Below are 11800 nucleotides of genomic sequence, written 5' to 3'. Positions count from 1 at the left end.
TTTTTTTTTTTTTTTTTTTTTTTTTTTTCTGGTTTATATTGCACTGTTTACACTTCACTGCCTATCAGATATTGTGGACCCCTATAATGAAGGAAGAGAGGCAGGTAATATCTATTAAATAATATTGCCTCCACAATCTACCCATGCAATTTAAAAAAAATTGTAACAGAAAATGAAGTCATACCATTGATGTATTCACAAAAAAAGCTTAGATTTTCATCAAAAAAGTACTACTCAATGAAAAAATATAACCTGTTTCAATTTCCAGAAAAGTCTTTTTTTTTTTTTTGTATCACTAAATATTGACCTACTTACCTTCAAGAAAATAATTACTAGAGTAATCTTTCTTACTATGTAAACCAATTAAGAATACATGCTTACTTTCAAGAACTTGTTACTGCATTTTTAGTTTTACAGATATGTGCCATTAAGATACAACATCAGTATTGCAGGGAAGGATATAGGTTAATTGAAATGATGCATTGTATAATCTTCTTTATTATACTAGAAATTTGCATGAAATACATGAATGACTAGGAACAAACAGTACTGAATGGGAATGGACCAGGATGGTAACAATGGAACTCGCCATACCTATATACCGATTCTCAAGCTAATGACTACATATAAAGCATGTGTAACATACAAAGCTTTTGCATGTCGTCTTATAGTCCTTTGAAAGGTGAAGGGTACTACGATAGTTACAGACACTCGTGTAAGGATATTTGAAAGGGTTGCTGTTTTATTTTGGAGTCTACTTACCAAGGCAGTAGGCATTTACTGTATCAATTCAGTCTAACACAAATACTTTAGTAACAAAATTTTACCTCATTTTTTCTCCCAGTATGTGTAATAGTGTAATTGATTTACATTTGTTAACAAACGTGTATATCAAATGCCAAAAGTTGATTTAATGGAGGTTTTAAATTGAGATAGTTAATAAACAAAAAATCAAAACAAAAGAAGATACTGAACAATTAGCATAATAGAATATGCTTCGATATGTTTGCAGTTTCTTCTTCACAGAAGATAAAAATAAAATACTGTTTACTATGTACTCGATATCTGGCTGTAAGAGTGTATCTGCATTTTACAGTATTATGAAAATATAGTCAGACAAGATAAATTGTCATTAAATATGCAATGTCCTTGGAGAGCAGAGATGGGTTTGGAATCTTACCTTCTAAACTCAGGGCTCTAGAAACTCAGTTATTTTCTCTGTCTAAATCCTCTCTGAGCCTCTGAAATGGAACTGCATGAACAGTGCTGGTGTTTTCATTGTTGCAATTGATGCATATTTCAAATCTGGACTTAGTTTTTAAAAACCTTAAGATCTAATGATGGCCTAAAAAAATCCTAAATAACATATTGTCATTTTTAAATGTTTGAAAATAAGATTGCCCAACATACTTTGTAGCATCTTAACCTTACAATTATGACATTCTATTGTTATAGAAGCTTTAAGTCCCTCCCAAAAAATGAAGGAAATCTTAGAAAAGTACCGTGACCCATTTACACTACAGTGGGAAGGAATTATTGGCAACGTAGATGTTCCAAGGTTTGTAGTATTCTAAATGCTTTCATGTTTTATCCATGTTTTTGTTATTTTTTTTTTTAAACTGTGATAATTCCCAGAGGCTTCAGTCATAAAATAGGGTTACATTTTGCTGCGCTAGTAAACACAGAGCTAACCATTGTCTTTGTTTCAAATGTATATTTAGAGTTGCAGACAGAATATTTTAAGGATCTAAAATACGATACCAGAGATTAGTGTATATTTAAATGATCCAATCTTAAAAAAAATGTCTACTGTTGCATTCTTCAATTATTATTATGAGCATATGTGAGCATAAGTGTAATTTCCAGCTTTGCTCATAACTGTTTTTTTAAAACCAAGTATTAAAAGTGGTATTATCTCCATGCATAATGAGTTAACAGCAAGATTGCAGCACAGATTTCAGCTACAAGGTAGTAAAGATAGGTCTTTCAGTTTACAATTTCAAACATCTGTTGGTGAAGTTAGTATTATTTGTATAAACTTTGTTCAGTTTGTTCTTTATAGAAGTACTTGAATTTTAAGATTGTAGAAGTAGAGACATAAAAGGGATCTCGAGGTGTCAAAGCATTCAGGTCCTATAAGTGAGGCAACATGGTCAACCGTGGACCTTGCTTTATAACTGCTAGTCTAATCAGTCCTTTAAAATCTTCTCTACTTAGGTAAAATCACTGTACAGGTACTCTAGTGTTTCTTCATAACAATTGCAAAGATTGTTAGCAGTTATCAGACAGCATAGTTTTTGCTGCTAGCTAGGCTGATTAATTGAACCTCTTCTCAAAACCTAATTTATTTATATCCTGCTGGGTGCATGTATCATTGAATCACAGAACAGCTTGGGTTGAAGGGACCTTAAAGATCATCTGGTTCCAACCCCACTGCCATGGGCAGGGAAGCCACACAGTAGATCTGGTTGCCCAGGGATCCATCCAGCCTGGTTTTGAACACTTCCAGAGACGGTGCATCCACAGCTTCTCTGGGCAGGCTGTGCCAATTCCTCACCACCCTCTGAGCGAAGAATTTCCTCCCAACATTTAATCTAAAGCTCCCTTCTTTTAGTTTAAAACCATTCCCCTTTTTCTATCATTATCTACCCAAGTTGCTCTCCATCTTTTTTACAAGCCCCTTTTAAGTTTTGAAAATCTGCAATGCAAAAAAGGCCTTCCAGGAGCCTTCTTTTCTTCAGGATGAACAGCTCCAACTCTCTCAGCCTTTCTTCATAGGAGAAGAGCCCCAGCCCTATGAGCATCTTTGTGGCCCTCCTCTGGACCCTCTCTAACAGCCCCACATCCTTCTGGTGCTGGGGGCCCCAGACCTAGACACAGGGCTCCAGGTGGGGCCTCACAAGGGCAGAGCAGAGGGGGACAATCCCCTCCCTTGCCCTGATGACCACTCTTCTGTTGACGCAGCCCAGGATGCAGTTGGCCTTCTGGGCTGCAAGTGCTCACTGCTGGTTCATGTTGAGATTTTTGTCCACCAATATTTATTTCTAATAAATATTTCTGGACCAACACTGAAGTGTTTGATATGGATAGTTTCTTAAAAGTGTTCATGTAAAACAGTAACAAAAAAAAATTCCTTTCTTTGCAGTCAAGCTGAATGGGAGCAGCTGCTGACAAAGTGCAGTGCATTTCTATTCTATGGAATGGAGAGATTCTTGTCTCATATTTTACTCAACAGACTGGTTGCTATGAACATCCCAAGTGAGATAAGCAAACTGAAAAATACTTTTTAAATTACACTACTTTTTTTTTTCATTATGATCACAAAATGGTGTTTACTTCTTACTGTATTATCAATGTATTGACGCAAGTAATGAAAGCCTTTTTTCAAGATCCAGGGTTTTGACTGGAAAAACTCTGCACTAAGTATATTTTATTCTGTTGCACATACCTCTTGTTATTCCTCACAGATGGGTTTATTCCTTCTCCACTTCCAAATGTTGGAATTTTAAATCAGAACACATTTACTAAGTCCCAAACATTGAATCATCATCTGATGTTTTTTTTTCCCAGTAACTAGTGTTTTTCTATGGAATGCAGTACTTGGTAAACAAGTGTTCTTTATTGTTAAGAACAACCTTTGTAGTACAATTTCAGAATTACTCAGCCTTCACTCAGGCAAAGCAGAATTATCTGCAGAAACTGGATTAATACTAAATTATTTTTATTTTCTAATGGAGCATTTGTGCACTTTGAGAAGGTAAATTTTTCTCTGCTTCTTCACAGCTATTGGTCTTTTTGGTGATATAGCATAAGACGTAAATTCAGAACTATTTTTTGAGATTCAGTCTTTCTTTCTCCTATTATTACCCTTGCACATCTAGAATAAATTCAACTATGGAGTTCTGCTGAAGTTATTAGGGTGTATGAATATGTTAGCTTCTTTCTATATTGTGTTGAGATATAAAATTGAGAACTGCAATCCACATTGGATAGTGACGTTCTAAAAGTACCAGGAAGCTGATTCAAAAAGCTTTGATTTTCAAAGTGATTTAAAGGTGTATGTGTAAATATTGCTGGAAATAAGAAAATGTATCTTCTTATATATTTTGGTCACTTTTAAAAGTGAGATTTCAGATGCACGTAAGCCAGGTATTTATAGGACTAGAAATTCTGGGGAAGTTCCTGAACACTTTGATAACCCTGACCCTGGATCTTGCACTTAAAATATGTCTAGATGAATTCTCCAGAGCATCTTATTTCCTTTAATAGGGAATAAACCAACTTTAAATGTATTCATGTTGCCCTCAAAGGATTGTTCTGTTTTCTGATCACCTACACAACTTGTTAGCTGATAAAATTACTTTTGTCTTGCAGACTGAATTTAAATCTATTGTAATCCCGATCTTCATGTTAAAAATACTTTCATTATTAAGTAGGACCTATGTCTGAGGTTTGAGAGGGCCCTAACTTGGACCCAGTATTATTAAATGTATTTGTTGGTCATTTGCATGATGAAATAGAAGATGTCTTTGCTGAAATTGCTTATGAGACCAGCCTGAGAAAGAGGTGGTTCAGCAGCAAGATTTGAATGCAAATTAACCTTGCTTTATGGGCATAAATAGCAGAACGTAATTCAGGAAAAGCTAGAGGGAGTTGTGCTTAAGTAGAAATAATCAGTTAACCATTAGCAAGTTAGGTAACGGCTGCCTGAGGGGAGATAATACAGATTACAGTCAGGAGATAAATCACAAATTAAACAGCATCATCTTCCTAGGGATCAAACAAGACTAGGCTCTGTTATAGGGGAAACTATACAAGAGCGTCATTGGCAAAATAAATTAACTAATCTCACATTTTACTTTTGTAAAGGTCTGGAGGAGAATACTGACAAACTAGAATAAATTATTGGTGGAGATCAAGTATGGTCAGAAAGCTATAGTGCAGATATATGTGCATAGTTGTATAAATAAATATATATGTGTCTTTATACATATAGATGCTTATAAATATACTTTACGAGAAAAGGTTAAAATATTGAAGAGAAGCTTGATAGAGTAGTTCTCAAGTATATCAAAGGCTGCCCAAACAAAAAGGTAATTTTCTTCTCAGATATCTATGTGAAATAATACAATTAAGTAAAGGTTTAAGCTGCAATAAACCAAGCAAACCAAGCAAAAAATCTTTAGGGAAAAGCTTTTTAGGAAAAATCTTTAGGGAAAGCTTTTTAATCTAAGAGTACTCTGAGTTATTTCATTGGGGGCCTTTAAGGAAAATAACTTTAAAAGAATGTTTTAAGTGTAACTTGGTTCTAACATGGTAAGATAACATACCTCCACTTTACAAGATTTTGCAACTACTGAATTGAGTCGTATAAATCATTATCTGTAATAAGATGGTTACATGGACCTTCTTGTTAGTTATACTAAGGTGACGTAGGACAAAAGCCCATCAAACATTACAGAAAAGTGTATCAAAGTTACATTAAATAATGTTAGAATGACTTTATTGATGTTCTTTTACTTAATGAGACTATTTTGGCTGAAATATAAATTTTATATGAGTTGTTTACACTGAGCTTAATAAGTCATTAACTTCAGAAAGCCTATTTTATTTACAGTTATTATGATGGGCTTTATTATTAGTGTAGATTATTTTTTCCAGAGTGCTGTTTGATGATACTTTTAGATCTGGTACAATCAAAGCAAAGTTATCAAAGAATAACCAATTCTGATATCTACAAAAGGTAAGATTAACTTTATTTTGGTAAAGTTCACAGTAATGCAGATTATTTTTATTTCAAAGAAAAGTTAAAATTTTGAGTTGTAAATATTCTTATTTACTTCTGGAAATAGAAGGGCTCATATCTACATTGAAGGGGGAAGTTAGCCTCATGCACCTTCATTCTTTACATAGGACTAAACAGAATGAATGCTCTGCAGCAGGGCAATAATCAACAAAATATGTCACAAAAAGGTTGTTATGTTACCCATACCTCCCAGCTCTGAGCTCAAGATTCTCAAGATGTTCTAGTTAAATATATAAAACTTCTGTTTAACAGATAATTAAGAGTCCCTCTGAAGTTTTCCTATGCCGTATAGTTTAACAATCAGACCATGTTTTATGTAATAAATTATTTTGGCATGCTAAGAGACCTCTTCAGAATCTTTCATATACACCTGGCTTTCGTGGCTTGAAGGCATTTTCAGTATTTTCTCAGTATTTTCCTAGCTTTTAAGTTGACAAGTGACAGGGCTCACATACTTTTGTTTTATGTACATTATGAATTTTTAAGGAATGGCATTCAACAAATAACTTACAATGTATTAAAAGCAAGAAGGATAGTTTTAGTGTCCTGATTTTATTTATTAGTTATTTAGTCCATGCTAAATTTTCAGATAACCCAATTGTACTCCGAACAAAGAACATGAAAAAATGTACTTTTATTCATGTCTTTATTGGGACTGCCATACTTACGTAGACAATTAAATCTTATATCCAATACTGTTAGGGCTGCATAAATATCTCTTGACTTTGATGATTATTCATTTAATGAAAAAGAAAAAAAAAATCTTTAAAATACTGTTTAATCCATCCAATGATGTGTAAATTAAAATTAATTGTGTGTAAGATGTGTTATACACACACCTACATATGCAAGTACACAGACAGATCTCTGAGTGTTTGAAAACTCTCCTGGTTTTAATATCCTTTTTCCCCATTAAACAAAACAAAACAAAGCACAGTTTCTTAAGCTATTTTTTTCCAGCTCTGTACTTCTGAAGTCTCATTTTAATAGATTGGTAAATTTATCAGCGGAACTTACGTGTTTAATTCTAGCAGTTTCCAGAAAGTTTAGAATAACGTTCAGTTAAAACTGAATCACATAACTCCACAGATAATCAGACATCTTCCAAAAAGATTACGAAAATTTTTAGTTCTCATCTTCTGATTTAGTTACCATAAAAGGCAGAAATCAAAAATAAGATTCAGCCTTTAATTTACTTCGTTCCAACCCTACAGACTATCACTCCCCTCCCAGCACTAAAACAATAATGCCAAAGGTACTTATTTAAATATTCCTCTTTAAAGATGCCATTTTAGAATAACTGAATTGCTTTTTAAGTCTCCATATTACTGCCATGCTTACGACAATGAACAAGCTTTCAGTTCCTGCAGTATTTTCTTTTTCCCTTTAAGAATATAAGCTGAACTAAACAAGTCTTTTAATCCATTTCACAGCATTTTGAATCTCTTATAAAGGGTATTCTGCATTGTTTTATAAAAGTTAATGTGATGTTCTTCCATTCACATTTCATTTGATGCCCAAAGCAGTAGTATGACAGGGAGCAATCTGCAAAAAATTGCATCATAAAAAGAGGTAGAGAAAAGTTATTATAATTCCTTGTTTTAAACATAAGATATGGTACAAAATATTTGAAAGCATTTTATGCTTAACATACAAGAGAAATGCATTCTGGGATTTTTCTTAGTTTGCTGAGATTGGTATAAAATTCTCTTTCTTCTCCTGTTAAAAAGTGTTATATATTTATATTTTTAATATATTTGTATGCAGAATTTCAATTACATTTTTATTTTATTGATCTCATGCTTTTTATTTTTTTTAGTTCTTTACATTTTGCTATAGAGAGACCAACAGAAACAGTAATGCTTCTTAGCCTTACTGGTGTTCGTTCTATAATAGCCAACCAGTGGTACACTACCCTGCAAGAGAATGCAGAAAGGCTAGAATTTTTGTTTGAGAGTAAGTATTTGTATTCTTCTTTATCCACAGATGTATTATTTAAGATGTCTGTATTTATTTACTCATGGAGTGTGCGTATCTATTTTTCTCCCATTTCTCCTCTGTCTTTGCTCCTTGTCAAATTTTACATGGTGTTTCCAGAACAGGTAAACAGAATGCAGGAACACACTGTGTTGCTGACAGGTTAATCTTTCAAATAGAACAATAACCTCTTTAAATCAGTTTTAGTAGGGGATTTATTTATGGTCATGTGGTAAGAATAGGATTTCTGTGGTGAGAAGCAGTGACCTAGGACTTGACAATCTATAGTTGCATGAACTGTGAAGAAAACAAAAAGTGAAGCTAACTCACATCTTCAGTTATACAAAACTAAATCTCTAATAGTATCTTTTGTTGTTGTTGTTTTTTAAATGTGAAGACATCAGGCCGTATATGTTTGATACTTTCTTGGTTTTCAAAACTTTCAGTAAAAACTGACAGAAATTAACCTACTTCCTTCCAGATTTGTTGCACATTGGTAGAACAACTGGTCAGGCTGTCCATACTCTTCGAAAGAGGGAGATTCACGGGGAAAAGGATTCAGCTCAAAGTAAGAGCTAAAAAGCTTTGTACAAAAGCTTGGCATTGCACATTCACAATTAGAACCTGGTAGACCTGAAGACTTATAGGCGGTTTACAGATATACGTAAAACCTTTAAAGTGAGTTTTTGAGAATATTTTTACAAGAACTGAAAGTGGAAAGATGACTGATTTAACATTATAATTGCAGTAGCTGTATTTCACATGTATTAAATAATCTGGGGAGACTTTGTCATAGTTGAACAAAAGCTAAAATTTATGCTCCACTGAAGTGTTATAAAATGAAAAAAAAAATGGTGTGACTCAAAAGTTACATTATGAACATGACATTAAAAAAGTTGAGCCTCCAGTCATTAGACGGTCTTCATTGTAAAGGGCACACTACAAGAAAAATTATACCAGGCATCTTGTTGGAGAGGGGAGGATTTTCAAGTAAAACAACTTTTAATATTCTACTTATAAAACTGTATAAGATCTGTTTGTTGTATGAGACTTAGCTCCAAAAACAAGTATAAATAAAATAAATTATAATTTTCACTGTCAGAGAACTGAAGAAAGAGGCAGTTCAGATCATAAATGTTGGCTAGTTTTCTGTTTTTTTTTTTTTTTAGAAAATGTTTCTTGGATATAGTGGCAATTAAGTATACTCTAAAGAGAGGAATGGAAAAGTACCATAAATATTAAAAATATTCAGTCATATTCAGAAATAACAATATTTTAAATTTTTTTTTAGTGGATGAAGACTCTCACAGTTCTAGAGACAAAACAGAACAGAACCTTCACACTTCCTCAACTGCCATTCATCCATCATTTTTTAATTGTGTGTTATATGGTTTGCCCAACATAATTATTCTGTAATTTGTGTCAGACTTCTCATACTATGTATACCACTACAGTGTGCATATGGCATATCGCGCATTAATGTGCTAGATACTCTTCTATATAGCCTAAGGAGAGGTAAGCTTAAGAAAACATCTGTTATGCTGATTGACTGAGTTTGGTTTGGGATATAAACAGGCTGATATTAGAATAAGTGTCATGAAATTATCAAAGAACGCTACTTTTAGAGATGTCAGTTGGTATTCTAAGCTTTTCTGAACTCGGTGAATCCCTCTAAAGAATTACTAATATTTCTATTTACTTTGGCTTTTGTATTGTCATTGTGGATAAATGCAAAAGATTCCTGAGATAGAGTATCTGGAATTATACATAAGATTCCACTGAAACAAATGCAAAAAAAAATCTTGGTGAGTACTAGCACCAACACCTTAAAGGAAACTAGGCCAGTGTTTTGGGGTGTTGATGCCTAAATTACAATGGAATGTTGTCAGTGTCAGTGCTTCCATTTGGGAATACTTTTCCTTGAGGTATTTTGTTTTTAAATGGAAGATATATCAGCTGAAAAATTTACTGTCACCGTATTCTGAGTTAATTGATTTTTAACTTTGTGTATAGCAGCAGTTGTAGTTTAATTAGAAAATTGGGCAATATTAAAGTTTTGCTTTCTTTATTTTCCTGTAGGCTTTCTGAATAACATTAAAGTGCCTTTTATGAAGATAAATTAAATTATCCCAAAATCCCAGATAAGCATTTTATATGCATAGATTTTGTAATATGTTCTGTTAATCAGCAGTACGTTTTAAAAATACATAAGTTAGAACTTTATTTGTAATGATAACAGGAAAAAATATATGTGAAATTATGTAGTATGTATAGAAAATACAAAGCTATGATCATTATTGCAACTAAAAACATTTTAGTTTTTCCAGGAAGATGGTGATGCCTGTTTCCTGTGATTAATTTTTTTTGTGTTCCTGATTGAGTATGAAAATAGCACTGAAAATATACTGTTCTTAGCATCCTGCTGTGCTATAGTTAATTAAAACCTGATAAGAGTCACAGGGATATATAAATGTTAATTACAAAATCATGACTTGTGAGATACTTCTTTTATGTACACAACATAGTACAAATTTGTACTTCCTTTTTCCTCGCTCAGATAATTTAATTAGATAACCTTATATGAATCACAGCTTCTCTGTCAACTGTGTTCCCTAATCCTTGTTATTCACTGTATATGTAACTTCATTCTTTATTACAAATATTTTGAAAGGTATATGTATGGGCATTTGGTAACAATACAAGCTAAAAAAAAAAAAAGTGCTCAAGTGGGCAGGCAGCTAAACACCACACAGCTGTTCACTCACTCCAGACCCTCCAGTGAGATGGGAGAGAAAATTGGAAAGAACAGTACAGGAATTCATGGGTGGAGAAAAGATAGTTTAATAAGAAGGAAAAAAAAAAAAAAAAGGAAAAGAAAAGATAAGGAACAAAAAAAACACAAAACAAGTGATACACCATGCAGTTTTGCACAATCAGCCAACCAAAGCTCGGACAGTCCCCAAGAAACAGCAGCCCCTCCAGACAGCCTTTCCAGTTTTATTGTCCCACATGACACCACAAGATGCGGGATATCCCTTTGGTCATTTGGGGTCAGCAGTCCTGGCTCTGCCCTCTCTCTGCTCCTTGTGCACCCCCAGCCTCCTCACTGGCAGGGCAGTGGGAGAAGCTGAAAAGCCCTTGGCTTAGTGTAAGCACTGCTTTGCAACAATTAAAACATCACTGTGGTATCAGCATTATTCTCATCCTAAATCCAAACTATGGCACATACCAGCCTCTATGAAGAAAATTAATTCTATCCCAGCTGAAACTAGGATTATTTATTTATTTGTTTTATCCCAGCTGAAACTAGGACTATTTATTTATTTGTTTGTTTATTTTAAATCTTGACAGGTACCTTTTCATTGCATCACCATTGCTCAGCTGCCTGTTTAACATCCCATGCACAGCATTTGGGAATTTCAAGTGTTTTTGAAGTTGAAGAAGCAAATGGTTGCACCTGTTGTTCGGTATAGCAATTGTACACTAAATTTTTAATGTCTTCAGTTATTTCCTAGATTACTTTTCCACATCTTTTTCCAATAAATTGTGTTTCCCTGCTGCTAATGGCATTTTTGACCTGTAATACTGGCTTTCTTTTACTGTTCTTCTGTAATAAAAAAGACTTTTAAAAAAGTGGTACATTCAGTAGGAATCATGAAGGTTTGTCTACCTTGCTACATGATAGTTTTAATGAACTTGTATTAATTTCCACATTCTTGAAATACTAAATTTCATTAATAGTGAAGTCCAGAAAACTTCTAATGCTTTAGAAATGATGGTGATGTTCTTTGAAAGTAATCCAGGATAAAAATTGTAAGACTGCAAAGGTTAGAAGGATCATCTATATCTAAGTACAGTGAGCATATTCAATAGTTTCCTACTGTGGTTTTATTTATGAAACTGAAGGAAGTAACTTAATACATTAAAGTGTTTTACTCCAAAAATATTCTCATTTATATTTGATACTTTATCCCTAACTACATTGCAACAATCTCTGTCAGAAAGATGAATAAGTGT

At 33.4% G+C, this 11800-nt stretch overlaps 1 protein-coding gene across 8 annotated transcripts in view; it reads left to right on the top strand.

Annotated features, from left to right (window-relative positions):
- Window positions 1-9479, top strand: part of CFAP46 (cilia and flagella associated protein 46) — an 83387-nt gene extending 73908 nt beyond the window's left edge. For 5 of the 8 annotated variants that reach the window (XM_035330776.1, XM_035330779.1, XM_035330777.1 and 2 more), the window contains 7 exons: window positions 69-104; window positions 1456-1558; window positions 3146-3258; window positions 5662-5743; window positions 7626-7762; window positions 8265-8351; window positions 9075-9479. In XM_035330776.1, coding sequence (XP_035186667.1) covers window positions 69-104; window positions 1456-1558; window positions 3146-3258; window positions 5662-5743; window positions 7626-7762; window positions 8265-8351; window positions 9075-9199 — 683 coding nt within the window. In that variant the 3' untranslated portion in view covers window positions 9200-9479. Of the gene's footprint in view, window positions 1-19; window positions 111-1455; window positions 1559-3145; window positions 3758-5661; window positions 5744-7625; window positions 7763-8264; window positions 8352-9074 lie in introns of those variants that run through there. The other 3 variants (XR_004752133.1, XR_004752134.1, XM_035330780.1) reach the window with 3 other exon arrangements.
- The last annotated feature ends 2321 nt before the right edge of the window (window positions 9480-11800 follow it).

This window comes from Oxyura jamaicensis, chromosome 6 (genome assembly GCF_011077185.1).
Source record: "Oxyura jamaicensis isolate SHBP4307 breed ruddy duck chromosome 6, BPBGC_Ojam_1.0, whole genome shotgun sequence".
Lineage (NCBI taxonomy): Eukaryota > Metazoa > Chordata > Aves > Anseriformes > Anatidae > Oxyura > Oxyura jamaicensis.
Note: the sequence above shows the minus strand (reverse complement) of the source record. Positions and strands in the feature narration are given on the sequence as shown.